The sequence below is a fragment of the Triticum aestivum genome, chromosome 6B (assembly GCF_018294505.1).
Source record: "Triticum aestivum cultivar Chinese Spring chromosome 6B, IWGSC CS RefSeq v2.1, whole genome shotgun sequence".
Classification (NCBI taxonomy): Eukaryota; Viridiplantae; Streptophyta; class Magnoliopsida; order Poales; family Poaceae; genus Triticum; species Triticum aestivum.
In genome coordinates, this window is record NC_057810.1 from 68,137,092 (window position 1) to 68,155,052 (window position 17,961).

A 17,961-nucleotide genomic window follows, 5' to 3' on the forward strand; every position below is an offset into this window, starting at 1 on the left:
CAGTCGCCTGAGCGGACGACTTCGCCGATCGTTGCTTCGAGAGGCTCGTCTTCACCAACCACTCCAGGCATGTCTTCTTCGCCGCTGATGGACAGTGGCTCCTCTGTGGTGGCTGCTCCACCGCCACCGCCGCCTGTCATCCTGCGTCCTCATACTCGCAGCAAGAGTGGCATCTTCCAACCGAAGAAGCGCACTGACGGCACTGTTGCATGGCTTGTGGCCTGTATGGCGCATACTGAGGCCGACCCTACGACTGAACCACGACATTTTCAGGCAGCACTTGGCATTCCACACTGGCGTGCTGCGATGGAGCAGGAGATTCATGCTCTTCAACGAAACAACACTTGGCGCCTGGTTCCACCTCCATCTGGTGTCAATGTCATTGACTCTAAATGGGTATTCAAGGTGAAGAAACATGCTGATGGTTCCATTGAGAGATACAAGGCACGTCTGGTTGCCAAGGGATTCAAGCAACGGTATGGTATTGATTATGCAGACACATTCAGTCCTGTTATTAAACCAACCACTATTCGTGTTCTTCTCTCCTTGGCTGTTACTCGAGGATGGTCGCTTCGACAGCTTGACGTTCAGAATGCTTTTCTCCATGGAGTTCTGGAAGAAGAGGTTTATATGCGTCAGCCGCCCGATTTTGTTGATCCTGCTCAGCCACATCATTTATGTCGTCTTGTCAAAGCTCTTTATGGTCTGAAGCAGGCCCCTCGTGCATGGCATGCACGTCTTGGCGCTGCTCTTCGTGCTCATGGGTTTGTGCCTTCTGCAGCGGACACGTCTTTGTTTATCCTTCAGCGACCGGAGGTGACTATGTACATTCTGGTCTATGTTGATGACATCATCATTGTTAGCTCATCTGCTGCTGCTACGGATCGGCTGGTGTCCTCTCTTGGTGCTGAGTTTGCTGTTAAGGATCTTGGGAGACTGCATTATTTTCTGGGTCTCGAGGTTCTTCATTCTGATGGTGGCTTGACTCTTACTCAGAAGAAGTACTCCCAGGATCTCCTCCGTCGTGCAGGTATGTTGCAGTGCAAGCCTGCTACGACTCCCATGTCTGTCACGGACAAACTAACTGCTCTTGCTGGTGACTTGCTTTCTCCTGAGGATGCCACTGAGTATCGCAGCATTGTTGATGGACTGCAATACTTGATCATCACTCGACCAGACATATCGTTTGCAGTGAACCGTGTGTGCCAGTATCTTCATGCGCCGCGTGATTCTCACTGGTCCGCTGTTAAGCGCTTCTTGCGCTATGTTCGTCACACTGGTTCATATGGTCTTCATCTTCAGTCGGCGCCTTCTAGACTAATCTCCGCATTTTCTGATGCCGACTGGGCTGGTAGTCCTGATGACAGGCGATCCACGGGGGGACATGTTGTATTCTTTGGACCTAACTTGATCGCCTGGCAAGCTCGCAAGCAAGCTACGGTTTCCCGGAGTAGTACTGAAGCTGAGTACAAAGCGGTTGCTAATGCCACAGCTGAGATCATGTGGGTGCAGTCGTTGCTTCGGGAGTTGAAGGTCTCTCCAACTCAGCCGCCTGTCCTTTGATGTGATAACATCGGTGCTACATACCTTTCATCCAATCCAGTATTTCATGCCCGAACGAAGCACATCGAAGTTGACTATCACTTTATGAGGGAACGTGTTGCTCAGAAGCTTCTTCAGATCAAGTTTGTTTCTTCTAAGGATCAACTTGCTGATATTTTCACTAAGCCCTTGCCCTTGCCTTCTTTTGAGGGATGTCGACGCAATCTTAACCTTCTGAGTGTTTCAGGACATAGTTAAGATTGAGGGAGGGTGTTAGACTAAGTATATAGTATATATACGTGTTGTAACATAACTTGTATTTGTACGATTCCCTCTTATAAATATATGACAGCCGTGTCCATCAAGGGCATCGAGCATTGTTCCAAACTCTAGTTTGTCTAACAGCACAGAGTCGAGATACGCATCGGCGAGCGCGGTGACGAGGTTGGTGGCACCGGGGCCGGAGGTGGCGATGCAGACGCCGGGCCGGCCGGAAGCGCGCGCGTAGCCTGACGCGGCGAAGGCCTCGCCCTGCTCGTGGCGGAGCAGGTGGGTGCGGATGGTGGGCGAGCGCGTGAGCTCCTGGTGGATCTCCATGGACGCACCGCCCGGGTACGCGAACACGTCGCCAACTCCACAGCGCTCGAGGGCCTCCACGAGTATGTCTGCGCCATTTCGCCTAAGCGTTGTGACGGTGGGAGAAGAGGAGGCCATGGTGTTTAGAGCGTACCCTTATTTAGATGCAAAGAAGGCCAGAATCCTTAGGAAAACACCCGCGCTCCTTGGCTAGAAACACAGCTCTCACTGGAACACTCGCAGATGCTTTCCTTGCCCTCATTTTTATAGGACACATCTACATGCATGTATTATATATGGGATATAATGTGTGGAAAATAATTCAATTTTTCTTAAATTGCTAGATATGGGTCACGTTTTGTAAAGGGAAAAATGGGCTCCACGTATACGTGATTATTTTGGAGACTTCGATAGTGTTTCGGTAGGCAACGTACCCGCAAACGCCAGGAAACCAACGTGTGTTAGTTTCGGGTCAAAAGAAAAACGTGTGTTCATTTGAGAAAAGCCACACGTTTTTTTTTCTTTATCAAAAATTCAAAGTGAAAAGCATCACGTTTTATCCAGTGTCGAACAAGACACATTGGAGATAAAAACAAGAGCGGGCAATATGTGGTGGACTTGCCACGGCAGGAAAAGAAAGCAGAGCCAAGCCTCTGAAGATGAAAGCTAAATGGACACCTCCTGATAATGGAGTGATCAAGGTGAATATCAATGATCAGTGCTCCCTCCATTTCTAAATATAAGTCTTTTTAAGTATTTTAATAAAAACTACATACAGATGTACTTATATAGACATATTTTACTATGTAGATTCACTCATTTTGTTTCATGTATAGTCTGCATTAGAATAAATCTCTAAAAAGACTTATATTTAGGAACAGAGGAAGTAATACCAATCAACGATTTATCGGGCTGGTGATCCGGACCGTGGTAGTTTTGGCAGTGTCCTATGTGCACAAGCGCTCTGGTAGACTGGCCACAGTGGGAGTAATTTCAGCAGTAATATCGAGTCCAACTTAGCAAATTTGTTTAAGTGATAATGAGTTAATGAGGAGAGAGGTAGTTTGAGTAACTTAGCTAGTTACTGTAACATCACATGTCTCAATACAATATGAGTCTATAACCTAATAAATGAAGCTTTACATGTTACCACACTTAGGTTACTACCCACTATGAAGATAGTAATATAGTCTAGGGATATGTGTATGTTGCTAGTGTAAGTTACTCGTCATTGTGGCTAGTCGTATGAGTGTCACTACTGCGAAAATTGAGTCTTTGCCGAGTTCTAATATGTGTTTGGCGAGTTCTATTCCACGGGATCATGTCAAACAACCAGTTTTGCCAAGTGGCAGACTCGAAGAACAGAGAAGACTTTGCCAGAGACTCCAGTTAGTCGAGAGCCAATCTAAATAAACTCCGCACAATAAAAAAGGCTCGGTCTGAAAGACCTTTGCCGAGAGCTCACAATTAGGTGCCACGTGGCACAACTGGTCTGTGTTGACGGCTCCGTAACGTCGAGTGCACCTTTGTCAAGAACCTTATGCATGGTACGCCCTCCGTCGTTCAAAAAATGTACTTCCAGTTTAGTTGAATGGTCAAGCTATCTCAAAATTTGACAAAGTTTGTAGAAAAATGTATCAATGTTTGTGAAATTAAATAGGTATATGATCAAAATATATTTTATCATGAATCTAATGCTACTAATTTGATGACATAAATGTTGGTGTATTATTGTATAAATAAGGGCAAACATAAAAAATGTTTGACTTTTCAATAAAGTTGGAAGTACACTCTTTTAAGGACGAATGGAGTACCCGGGAATCATTTTTTGGAAATACTTTTTCCATGTGCAGTAAAGGTTTACCGTGTTCAGTTTGGCTGGTGCTTGGCAATCATTTTCTGCAAATACTTTTATAATGTGCGGTAAATATTTGTCGAGGTTCCTATGAGTCATACAGGCAATCATTTATACAAACATTGTTTTAAGTGTGGTAAAGATTTGTCGAGTTCCTGAAATACTCAACATAGTGGTATAGGTGTTCCCGCGTGGCATTAGATAATACCCAAGTGCACTTTGTTTGGTTGCCTGCAGCCCCGTACCTGACGCCTCTGCAGAAGGTTCGACCAAACAGGGCCCCCAAAGCAGGAGGGCCCCCAATTTTTTAAACTATTACTTAGTGCTGGTTTAGTTGGGTTAATCAGGCCTTGTACTAATCAACGCATTTAAAAATTCCACCGAATCTGTGGCAGAATTAACTCTACGCCAGGCCCTGCTCCACACGGCTGAAACTCACGCAAGCTCCCGCTCTCTTCCATGAAAATTAAAATGAGCACTGTTCAAGGACCTACAGAGAAGGGAAGTCAGGTTACTGTAGCATACATGACTTCCCTTTGTATGTTAAAGGATCTAGCTCCCAACTGGGCATGCCCTGCATCCAGACTACCGAAGCCACATGCGCCGTCGCGCAATGATGTGCTTTCAAAATCAATCACATGTTGTTTCATCACATTTTGTTTCCATGTTCTGTTTTTAGAAAAGGTTTTTTATGAAGAACTAATTTAAGATTTTTTTTCTCAAGGAATGATAGAAGGATGGCACGTTTCTGCTAAAGAACATAGTACTTTTGAATACTTAGATTGCTTCTTGGTAAGATGTAACTCTTTCAAAATTTGTACCACTAACATTATATATATATATATATATATATATATATATATATATATATATATATATATATATATAGACACACACACATTATAAAACTACATTTTCCTAATTGCCAATGGTTACGAGGGCCCAATTTTTGGTTTCGCACCGGGCCTCCATTTTCTTGGGTACAGCGCTGGTTGCCTGCATTAGCCCAAGCGGCACATGAACACGGTGTTTGGTTGCCCGCATGGGGTATGATTAAGAGCTAGCACTTGCACTTAGCACACAGGATTAAGAGCTAGCAGAGGGAGGGGGGAAGAAATGCAGTGTGCGCCGGACCATGGCGACTGCGGTGGATAGTGGCTGTGGCGCCGTGTCCGACATGACGAGCATGGAGTCGTCGACTAGCGACCCCGTCGGCGGCACGGCGAGCGACACCGTCGATGAACTAGTTGCGGTGCTCGCGCAAAGACAGTCGACAGAGGAGGAGAATGCAGTGCTCGCGCCATGGTTCGTCAGTGCAGTGAACAAGAGAGGAAGCCGAGATGATCGATGCCGGAAATGACTCCAGTGTAGTAGGGCGAGAGAGAGGAGGCCAAGAAGATCGACCCCGTCGGCGGCGCGGCGAACTGCAGTGTGCACGGAGGCAGAGGACACAAGAAAAAAGTGTGCACGCCATTGCAACGTCAGTGCAGTAGGAGGACGACAGAGAGACCGAGATGAGCGACGTGTCCTCGCCAGCGGCGACTCTGCTCGCCGTCGCCGCCTGCTGCGCGGCGCTCCTCGTCGCGGCCGCGCTGCCGCAGCACCACCAGCCGCAGCAGCAGCACAAGCACGTCAGGATCGTCGGTGCAGTAAACTGCTATTCAAAAGGAGATGAAGTTACGATCGTCGAAACCAAAAACTTACAACACGAATGTTTTGAGGAACCGCGAGATTAGGCTGCTGGTCAAAGGAAAACTCAAATGATCGATCGTGCGCGACGAATTTGACAAAATTCGTAAAGAACAGCTTCAAACGGGAAAACAAAATTAAGAACTTACAGCCGACGAAACTACGAACCGATCGCCTGAATGAAACCATAGCATCGAGGTGCATCTTTTTCGTGTAGAGCTTACCTTGAATCGAAGCACCGTTGTGTAGATCAGAATGGGCTAGGAAGAACAGAATTAGAGGGAAGGTTAATGGAGGTAGGAAGATAAGCACGGGTAGGCTGCATATCAGCTAGTATCCCCAGAGATGTTTTAAGTTTGTTATGCAGGCCCAATAGTAAAGCCAGGCAACTAAACAGCCCGTTCACTTCCCGCGTGGGCCTTGTTGGACCTCACACTGGCAACCAAACACGCCCTGGATGAGAGACTCGGGCATCTGACACACCGGCAGATAGCTGCTAAAGGAGGCGAGCGGCGGTGGCGGCTCAAGGAGGCGAGACGACCAAGCCCTCGCCACCGACCCAGGATCCCGCAGAGGCCGACGCATATGGGAGGCCGATGATGAGGCCCTGCTGACACAGATCGGCTTCAGCTTTGTGATCTTCGCCTCCCTCTTCGGCAGCAGCTCCGATGCGTGCCATATGGTGTCGCTGCCAGGGCGAAGACGGGGCAATAAGCGGGGGCCAGGCCACCCCTAACTACTTATCGACTTATCATAGAACTCAGTACTAGTTGTCATAGATTTATGCAATGGTAATCTGTTTACCTCTGATAGACTTTTGGGATGAATCAACCGGTGTATATTAGATTAGTTCTCATGGCCTAAGCCCAACAGGCACAGCAAATTAAATGGCCTAAACGCTGCATGTTCTGGTCGTTTGAATTGGCGACTGTATTAGGCCTTGACCGGTTGAGATCCCTCAACAATTTGATCCCAATATTGCCGTCGCCGCCGCTCGCTTGCTGCCGACCTGCCGTCAACTACTTCAGAAATCAGTTGCTGCCGATGATGATCGTTTGTTTGCAGCTGGTTGTGGTGATTTTTTAACCTCATTTCAAAGTTCATTATGTAATTTAGGATGTGAATGATTACCTCAAATTTTGGAGGCTCATGCATGAAGTGACTATATGGCCCTTTTTTGGTAGATCATGTCTACATTATATTGATGTTTTACATATATGAGAGGAGGCTCTAAGGAAATAACCGAATGAGCCAATGACGATGGCGTGGTGAGTGACACTGTCGGTTTTTGTGATTGCTTAACCTCATTTCAAAGTTCATTGTGTAATTTTCGATGTGAATAATTACGTCAGATTTTAGACCCTTGCTTCAGGTGACTATGACACTTACATTAGGTGGCTATATGGCTCAATGTTATTCTACATGCAGATGATGTCTAAATCATGTTGCTTTTTTTACAGATATGAGAGGACTCAGAGGAGTATCTAAGAAAAGATGTGAATAAGCCAATGTCGGTGACATGGCCAGTGACACTATCGGGGAGCTGATCTTTCCTATCCGGTGCGTTGTTCGATAGAGTGGGCATCTATTTTTTTAATTTATGATTCACTGATGACATCATGCGTGTTGGCGGCGATTCCTGTAGGGTAAAATGTTCAAGTCCAACATTAAAATTGATGGTTTGCAGCCAAACTAAAATGGTTGTTCTATCATATGAGGAATGTTTATAGGTGTTCGAAGGAAGGTTGCCCAGGCAAAACCATAAGCCAAGGCCGATTCCTTCTTTATAGGCCATGGTTTCTTTCATTACTGTACTATCAATTATGTGCCTTACATGGTTTTTCGTTTGCTGATGAGATGCATGTACCGGTTAACGATCTTGGATGCGGGATAAGCTATGTGGTTGGCATGGTATTCTTGGTCGATGTGGAGCAAGACTTGGTTGACAAAGGTATTGATGTTTTACTAGCCGAGACCTATGTTATGTTCTCTGTTTGTGCCTATGCAGATATCTGGTTTGGTTGGAAGGAACTACAGTTCTGAATGCCGCTACCTCGCGTTAACCCGCACATTGTTGCGGAAGTACTTTGCAATATATTCAGTGATAATTGGTTGTATGGAACATGAATATGTAGAGTAATAATATGAACTAAAACTGAAAATAAATATGATTTGTGGTGTTTGGTTATTGTATAATATAACTATCATAATCGAATTTCAATTCTCATGCATGTTTTTATGTTGAGGTGTCTTTTTATTATGCATGGTTGCATGTTGTGGCGGGCCTTTCTCCATGCATGTTGAATGATGAGTTGGCATATTTGCATGTTGAGAGAAATAGGTTATTGGGGGCTAGCTATTTAGATATAGAAGATCCGTTTCATTTCAGGTCCTCAAAATTCTCCCTAATGGTAGCAGTGTTTTTGTTGGTTTTCAGCCAAATGAATGTAATGCTGCCGGCCCAAGTACTAGCCAGCTTCCATGGCTTGCTGCTTCTGCTAGAGGACCAACGAAATTGACGAGACCTTCATTTTCTTCATGAATGTTGGTTGTTTTTAGTTTTCTGCGTGTAGTATGCAACCTTTTTTTATTTTCTGAAAGCAGTTGAAGAAGCCGGTGAGTTGAGCTACTTTTGTCTTACCAGTGCCTCAGTTAGATCGTACACTCTGCCGCCCCTTGCTCTTTGGCTTTTATAAAGACGTCTCTATATTGATTCATCTTTGTTGATGGTTCTTCTATTACTCCTAGATGTCCGCATTCGGAAACTCCTGTCGGACATGTTTCAGGCAGTAGTGAAGAGCCAGGGGATATACTGAAGAAGGTACTGACTCTTGGATAACGTGGTAGAAAAAGGTGAACCCCCGTAGATCCATGGTCTTTTCTCTCTGTGTTATTTTTCTGTTGTTATTTTCATGCCTATCCTATTGTTATAGGGCATATGCATGGAAGCAGATTTTCGCTAATGCGGCAGAGAGGGAGGCAAAAGATGCCAACTGTGTTCCCCTTTAAGATCCTTTATATGGTTACTATATGTGTTTGTTTGTTTTTTGCCGGATGTTGGTTAATGAATATGTTGCTGTCATTATGGGTGTAATGACTGAATTTGCTTCTCCTGCAGGTGGGGGCGGTAGGTAGCTTCATCTGCAACGTTCAGTTTAGGATGTGGCTGTGATGACCCGTTCAGTGAACTGCTTCATGTAGGAGTAGTTTGCATGTCTAAAAGCTACTTAAAAGGCATGGACAAGGCTGGTGCCAAGACTGGAATTAGTTCATAGTGAATTGCTGGATCTCTTAGCGAAGTTAGAAATTGGAGAATAGCCAATATGCCGACTCTAATCTTTATTCTGCTCCGATCTCTTTTTTTTCTGGTTACATTCTTTATTTATGCTTGTGGAAGAGACTACAGGCTACACGTTGTCATCCCGCTAGAGAAGTGTGATGCAAAGAGCAAACCAACGCAATACTAGAAGAACGCCCGTACGTTGCAACGGGGCCACATTAACTTTAAGAGTTCAATATTACGACATTGGCGACCTTTTTTACCATCAAATCCTCACACACACAGACACACACTCTCCCTCCCTCTTCCTCACTCTCTATCCCCCTCTCCCTCTCCCTCTAACACACACACACATATCCATCTTATTGGGTACGGGACCATAATCCATCTATTTCACACATACACGTTAGTGCACAACAATATGGATTATGTGTATTATATTTGCCACCAGAACTGAGGGAATTAATTTCATGAAAATCGACCAGCCACAGCTCCAAGAATACGCGGACGAGGTGGCTCGGGTCGGCGTCGGCGCCGTCCAGCACGGGCCACGGGCCCGCTTCCAAGTGCACGTGCAATGCACGTCTTCACAAATATTATAACCAGATGTGAGAAATCACATGCATAGAAAAGACATTCTGATAGCAATTCAAATACCATACTCAATTGAATACCTAACCTGGACAATACTCTTATTTCTATGCGCCAGAAAAAATGGAATAGCAAAGCTAAGTATGCCTACATACGCTCAAATTATGTATAAGAATCTTGGGTGAACAATTGCAACAAAGCACTAAGCAGCGATAAATTTAAATAAAAAATCCATTAACTATGCAGGTAGCAGGCTTGTTACAACATAGAGAGATAGGAAAATGTCACCTACAGTAATGTAGCGCAAAGGAGTGGAACGAAGCATGAATGAACGGTTGTCTGTTCTTCTCCATGTACATGGATCAGCAGTAGAGGCCAAGTATATAAGTACTTGACTGAACTCCACTCTTCGTGTACGGAGAGCCATGTCACCTTCTAGCCGCTGCAGCATGGGAGGACGGCTGGTTCACGTGACCCTCCAGCTGGAGGATCCATGGTGGCTGACCGTCGAGCTCGAGGCAGAGAAGTTGAGGGCAGCAGTGGCGAGATCCATGCCGGCCAACCGGGCGAAGAGGAGGTCGTTGGGGAGGGACACATCGGTAAGATCCGGTCACCACGCGACCTGAAGAGCAACAGTGATCTCCACAAGTTGTAGGCCGACAGCGTGCTCCATCCCCTGCGATGGGGTGACCATGGCGGTGGTCACAGCTCCTCATGCTCGCCTCGATCTCGGTGACACACCCTGAGTGTAGGAGGCAGCAACGACCTCGACGAAATCATGGCCTCCATCCCGGAACGCATGAAGGACCTCGGCCCCGTCGCTACTCCTCCCGCCGTAGCCGCACGCTGCAGCGGACCGTGGGTAGGAGGGCAGGCGGCGTCGCCTCGGCTGACGGCAGGGAGCAGCGTTGATTTCGGGTAGGTGGCATCGCGAGGACGGCCGCGGCCGCGGGGAAGCACCCGATCATGCTGCCAGGCCAATCCTTCTCCTCCGATCCCCTATCCCCGAAGATTGCGCCACCGCCCCGGTCGTGTTGTTTCCATATATTATGCCATTTTTTCCTGTACCTAAACAAACGCGGGCGAGCGGATGGCAGAGTTTTGGTCCGCCCTCTAAAATTGCTAAACGCATTTTTGGTGAGGATTATTGTTAATAAATGAATTCAATCATGTCGCTCTAAATAAATGGATTCAATCATGTGACTCTAATTACTTCGGATTGTTATGTGCACACTAAGCGGGGTGCAGTTAGGAAAGAAAATGTTTTCTAATTAAAGTGATTGAGTGATTTAAGGTAAGGTTAATTAATTTAGATTTGATTTTTAGTGATTGTTAGTAAAGTATGATGCGTCTTTAAAATCTTTTATTTGTTTCCTTATAATCTATTATTTGTTTCCTAAAAATTTGCAATAATGGAAGGTATCGGTTGATTTGGATAAGTTAGTAAATTTAGATCCGTGATTACGTGTACGTTTGGAAAGTGCTGATTTGCAAGGAAAGAGCTGAGGGGTAAATAAACCAGTGAATAAGAAACCAGCATCGAAAAAAATCTACGACGGTTAACCTACGAAAAAAACCGGACGAAAGTGGTGGGATGAAAAAAAAGCTGGTAGCGAGACTACCAACTGCTCCATTAGGAATAGAGATATAGGCCCTTGCAGGAACCTTTAAAAAATGCCATTTACCCGGACAAAACTGATAGCATAGCCCCACTACGTAGCAAACCCAAATCAAGAAATCGCAACCTGTCCTCAGCGCACGCGGCGAAAGCGCGCGTGATCCACTATTACTTTTTCCATGTGCAGTAAAGGATTACCGCGTTCACTTTGGCTGGTGCTTGGCAATCATTTTCTGCAAATACTTTTATAGTGTGCGGTAAATATTTGTCGAGGTTCCTATGAGCCGTACTCGGCAATCATTTATCCAAACACTATTTTAAGTGTGGTAAAGATTTGTCGAGTTCCCTGAGATACTCAACATAGTGGTATAGGTGTTCCAGCGCGGCCTATTGTGCCTTGTTTTGCAGCTCTCATGAAAATGTTGATGATGTCAGTTGTTCCCAGGTGACACCTCTGTTGAGAGCTGCATTCGGCAAAAGAGTACCTTCATCGAGAGTACCGAACTTGGCCGGGGACAGGGATCATCGTTGTTTTGTCGTCTTAAAAGGAAAAAAATTCATAGTAAGAAGATGTGAGAATAAATTAGGTAGTTTAAGGGATCCTTCCTCCATCCTCCTTTTTTTGTTCAGTTTAGCTGCATGTCAGTCGCTTGAAAACGGAATACAGAATTTGGGTCAGTCAACTTTGTGGAAAGAAAGGAACAATGGTATTGTACCGAGGCAGGTTTGATCTCATCTAGGGGTAGAAGTAGCCACCTTGTCTATCTTAGGCTTCAGGAGGTGTAGCAACTTCCCCCTTGTCTATCTTAGGGGTAGGGGTGGTGCAGGTTCGCCGGGGGATTTATGGGGTTCATCGGTTTAGAGGGATGGCTGGGGGTGGCGGAAACACTGCGGTGGGGAGAGGTTGAGGGGAGTGCAGGGCGGCGAGGCTAGTGCAATCGCGCCGCTTACTGCGCAGGGGAGAGGGGCAGTAGGAAGAACATGGGCGTGAGTGATCTATTTTTCAGGAAGGAAGGAAACGGTTGAAGGTAGAAGATGTAATCCAGACCATTCTTTTTTTATCTAACGCTTCATACTGATCCTAGCAAAATTGGCTGACCCGAAAACAAATTTCAGCCGACATGCCTCTAGCCATTCCCTTTTTGTTTCTCTTGTCAGTTGCTTCGGTTGTTTGTTGTGGAACACTCATATAAAATTGTACTCACTTACAAAGAATATGTCAATATGTGTAAAACACAATGTGATATCAGATTTTGTTCTATTGCTTCTTTTGAGAATCAGTTCTTGGCATGGGAAAAAGATACTTATAAAGAATAATATGAGACGATAGTGAGGATTCAATTAAAAGGCTACATGGCAGAATCTTGTGAAACAAAAACTTTATCCGATAGATGATATTGTTCTGATTTGTCATCTCTCAACCATTGGATGGAGCATATCCAATGGCTGATATTCAAAGTTATTGTGACACTGACACCACATAGCACCCCATCGCACCGGCTGCAGAAAGGCTCAAATTTCCACCGTGATGATCTCCACAACTGATCCTTCACTTTCACCGCATCCTGCTACACTAACTGAAATACTCATAAACCCCATCCTAGCATGAACTAAACGGGAACCTAGTTTGGTTACGCGTAGCTGGGTCCCTTTTGTGCCAAGCTGACGGCAAGGAGTAAACTGAAGAGCACTCACCTAGAGTACCCGTGTAACTGCTGCCAATAGGAAAGCATGACCTGGAAATAGCACAATCTGCACCTCTGCCCCATATGGTTTAGCAGATTCTTTATGCCCTACATCACTCTCATTCAACTATATATCTAGCAAGAATTATTTGATTTCGGATGAGTTGGTAAGGATTCGGTTGCAATCGTTGTCAATTTTGAAGCACTTGAACAGCCTTGTTGTCATCATTACATCACAATGCCATCCGAACAAAATGTCGCCATGAATGGATCCTCAATGTAAAATTTGGACACAAACTATTGTTAATACGGTTGAGCATCAACCGGTGTGAAGAGAAAAAAATTGCACACTGGTTTCATACTGCACATCCTTGCACTACAAATCATGCGCAAAGGCTAATTAAGGCTGGTCAAGATTAGTGTTACTTGGAAGACTGCAAAACAAAAGTAGGATGTTCCAGATTGTGCATTTGATTTCTGATAGGCAGCACGAGGATTTAAAATAGTAGTGAAGGTTCATATTTCCCTTTTTACCGAAGCTTGTTCCCAGTACAAGAACTCAGACACCAACACAGCTCGAGCCCCGCGGCCACGCCTAGCTACTTCGTGAGCTGCCATATGCATGTTTGGCTGACTGAGCCCTGAAGAACGGCAAAACAGAGCTCTGCTCCTAGATTAGAACCCATAACCTGCAAGCAAATATCAACACAAAGTTAGCAAGATACTGTGGCTTGCGAGGAAAGCGGCATTATCATGGTTGTCGGTGTGGAGGTGTGTGCCAGCGATATCTTGGTACGCATGCCGAATGAATTGGTTCGCTGGGAGTGACAAAATTAAAACAAATAAACACACCTTGTGTGATATCAATTAGTAGATGGCTTGCATGTGCATCTACTCTTGGAGACAAGCTTCAGCAGTTTATCAGCAAAATCAAGCCTTTCAGCTTGGCATTTCTGCTCCATTTCGTCCATGTGGGCACACATGCGAGCATTGCATTCCCTCAACAGTGTGCATACCGCCTCAGCGTCCTGATGAACACAAATTCCCAAGTGTCACGACAGTTGATAAAATAAGATGCAGATCGACAAGTGCTGGTAAGCAAACAACAGAGACAATGGGAGGTGGGAGTGGGCTGATCTTACCATCTCTGGATATAGTCTGCGCAAATGTTCTGTGAATTCTTCTGCAGAGCTTGGGTACTGCTCTGGATCTGGAGTTTGCTCTTCATGACTGGAAACAAATGGGTGCTGCTCGTTGTGGGCACCGGCTCTTGCGATGTGTCCAGCATTGCTGACAGTGTACCCAACATCGTCGCGGCGTAGACCCTGCTGGGGTAATTGTGATGTCAGTAATACTAATACTCGGAGTGTTTTTGAGCATCTTTTGGAGCAATCATGTCATGGTTATAGCAACAAGAATATATATGCATGGGGGTATTATATATGTTAGTATCAGATTAATTTCTCACACGGGCTAAGAAGAAAGACTTGTCCCCGGTGACACCTGTGGTCAGGATGCCAATCATCTTCCTCAGCGTGGCACAGTCAAACAGGGAAATTCTTGGAGAAGCATGCTGCCGAAGGGTGACCGCGCCTAGGTCCATGTTATCCAGGACAAAAATCTGTTATCCATGAAGGAAAAAACATAAATGAAATGCTTAGTGGGCATTACATTACAGTAAGAAAACAATTGCAATGAGTTGTAAAAAACAGAGGCCAGCTACGTACCTGAAGGAAGAGATGGCATCCTGAAAGGTGAATTGGGGAGTACCCTCTTTCCATGTCGGCCTTGAGCTTCTCGACGGCCGGCATGAGGTGTCCCAGGACATACTCGCACCAGTTGAACTCGGCGATGCTTGAAATGTTGCACAGTGCTTGCTAGTAGTCGATGCTGGTGTAATCATACTTGGAGGAAGGGCACAACACATGTCCTACGGCGAAAACCACATAGGCGATCTTGAAGCAGTCGATTTCGACCTGCGTCGACGATGCCTCAGTCAGCTCCTTCAGGAGAATGGCCTCCACCGCCTTGAGGCTATGTGTGCCCTTGCCACCGATCTCGGCCGCCGCCCGCCTGAACTCCTTGCAGGCCTCCGACAGGCGAACCGGCTTTGATGATAAGGTCCTGGCCCCACATGGCAGACCAAAGACGTTTCTGACGTCCTGAGGGGAGAACTTGATGGAGGTCTCGTCGTCGATCCGGATGGACCGGTCGTCGACGTTGACCCTCTCCATCAGGAAGGCGCTGAACTTGAGGTTCAGTTTGGGCAGCGGCTTGAGCCGGAGCATGCCGCCGAGCCCGGTCTCCGTTGCCAGCCTGGTCTTGAAGCCGTCGAATCGGGCCACGGTGGCGCAGAACTTCTGCACGGATATCCTGGACGTGACCGCGGGAGGGGACGGGGCGCCATTGCCGGCTGGTAAGAGCTCAAGCTCGAGCCCTTGGGCACGGAGGACGGGCGGCGTGGTGGCACAGGATGGATCTTCTCGGGCGTCGGGCGAGACTATTAGATCCTCGAGCCAGAAATCGGCCGAATCCATCCCACTACGTTGGATTAGAATGAAAGTGGCATTATAATGCAATCGAACTAGGGTTTTGGGCGCAGCGGCCGGCGGGCGGACAGCCCAAATGCAGAGCAGATTTGTGAAGCCTGATGGACGCGGCGAACGTACCTTGCTTGATAACCAGGGGCGCGGCGTGACCGGTGGATTGCTTCGCCGTCGTCCCTCGCCTCGATCGATTACGGCCGGCGGTGTGCTTGTGCCTGTGTTGCTTCTGCGCGGGGGGCGATGGGCTGGTCAAATGCGGCGGCGGAGTGTAAACCGGAGAAGAGTCAGAGGTGGCTGGGGAAATAGGCAGCAGTAATAATTGCTCAAGTGACCGAACGGCTGGATCTCCACTATTAAATGATCAAATAAGAACTTTCTTAAGTGCATCTTGTAATTAGTCCCACAACAACTTACAGACTAATCAGCACCACACAATTAAACCCATAATTTTTAATCTAACAGTCCTTATTGATCTACTACTTCTATCATGTGCACTTAGTAATTTTTCATGACTGACGATACTCCATCAGAAGGAGTAGAGAAGTACTCGAACAACTGTCCCTACAATCACGGATCGGGAGAGTCGCCTACCACGGCTGACGCTGCCGCATCCAACCTCCACCGTGGCCGATTGCCTCCACGTGAATTCCCTTGCGAGGTTGTACTGTGTTAAAAAAACTATAAAAGTATACCAGAAGTGAGAAACAGGTCAAACAAAATAGAAATTACTCCAAGATCTCTCGAACTTATGGTTATCAGGCTTCGAACAAAATCAAATACCTCTATCTCCACAACATGCTTGCATATAGTCCATGGACCTCCTTCCTAGATGTAGATGCCATCTCTACCATGCTTTATCTCTAGATTGGCAACAAACATGTTCTCGCCCACTGAGCTAAAAACAAGCCCATTGGAGTGTCCTTGTGTTGACATGCATCACTCTTCGTTACAAAACTTTTCGAATCATCACACAGCTCGGAACCCTCCCCTTCCATGTCATCCACACCAATTTTGGCTCCCCCTCTCGATCAGATTCATTATTTCTACCTTCTCTACCCTCTCTTTCTTCTTTCCTGGATTATAGGAACTCGTCATCTTCGCCTCTCTCTCCAAACCCTAAACCTTCTCTCCATTCAGCGCTCCAAGGGTGGGAAAGATCTCTAGACCCAAACACCCCCCTGATTCACCACGCAAGTGGCAAACCGAACACGACTGAAGGATCAGAGCAACAATGGAATACATGGGTGAGAAAACCCCCCAATGCATCATGGGAGATTACAAATCGCTCCATGCACTGTCTCTGCCACTTGAAACCCTAACAATGATTCCAGGCCAACTCCACCAATATATGTTTTCCAATGTCAAAGTTGTAAATAGTGGGGGATGACAAATAGTGGCAGAAGCATTAATGCGCTAAATTGTCCTATAGCACACTAAATGGCACTAAGCAACTTAGTGTGAACCCCCTCCAAACGCTAGAGTGCTATTTAAAACTTTGCTCAATATTCAACAATGCAGGTAAAAGAATTCTAGCCTTATCACTTAACTCAATGTGGAATTATTCATATTATTGATGTATGTGAAGGGGAATTGTTGATGTGGAATTTCACTCGAGGAAGTAATACTCCATGTGCCAAGGATGACTGTGCTGGAGTGCAATACAAGAATTTCTTATGGTCGACTCTATTGAAATGTTATATCTATGCAATGTTTTTTTCAGGACATCACCCGGGCGGAAGAGTTGGGTTTGTTGTGCAGGCTGTTGACCCACATGATTAAATTGGAAAAATAATCTTATACGTACAATCTTATTATGGTATATGACTCACACATATGTGCTAGACTTGAAAACTGGCATGCTTGTGTGTGGTTAGTGACATTGCTCAAGAGTCATATGATTTTTTTCAAAAACTGATGGAAATAGTAAAACACCTAAAAATAGAGTTTATAAATAGGTTCATGCACACTAGCCTCATTATGCACTGTGAGTGGTATAACGGAAAAAATAGAGAAACTAAACGATGGCATATATATTTTCCAACAATCATAACTTCATTTCTCATTGTGTGTTGTTGCATGTGCAAATCGTACACCATGAGGACGAAAATCATTAGAACGATTCATTTTTCCTGTGTCAAATGAAGTAACATAAAAAGAGAAATGGTCGAAGAAAAAAGGAATCATATAGTGAGAGACAGAAGCAAAAAATCGAAGAAATTACTTCCTTCGTTCTTGTCATCAAAATGAATCAAAAGAAATGTATCTAGACATATTTTAGTTCTAAATACATTTCTTTTTATTAATTTTGATGACAAGTATTTTTGAATGGAGGGAGTATTTGCCGTCTTCAAAACAGCCCTCGGGACCAGTTTAAGAGGTGTTCTTTTTATACGTTCGGCTACTGGGCTCGAAATCATAAATTAGCACCCAACGTGGGCTTTTGTGTCCAACCCAGTTCTGGGCCCTTGACGACGACTTCTTCTCTGTTACACGGCCTGCTCTTAGTGGTCGAGCTCGCGTGGATTATATGCGCTTGATGTGCCACGAGTCCATGCACGAGTTCCTCAAGTTTTCAGTGG

The 17,961-nt window shown here is 45.7% G+C and overlaps 1 protein-coding gene across 1 annotated transcript; it reads right to left on the minus strand.

The window, feature by feature from the left end:
- Positions 1–1,815: 1,815 nt before the first annotated feature.
- LOC123138827 (probable acetolactate synthase 2, chloroplastic) lies at positions 1,816–2,307 on the minus strand. Its single transcript, XM_044558691.1, has one exon. The coding sequence runs from the start codon at positions 2,254–2,256 to the stop codon at positions 1,816–1,818; it is 441 nt and encodes a 146-aa protein (XP_044414626.1). The 5' UTR covers positions 2,257–2,307.
- Between the last annotated feature and the right edge of the window lie 15,654 nt (positions 2,308–17,961).

Excerpts from the sequence above, each read along its gene's own strand:
- LOC123138827 (XM_044558691.1), bottom strand. The coding sequence starts at position 2,256 with ATGGCCTCCTCTTCTCCCACCGTCACAACGCTTAGGCGAAATGGCGCA.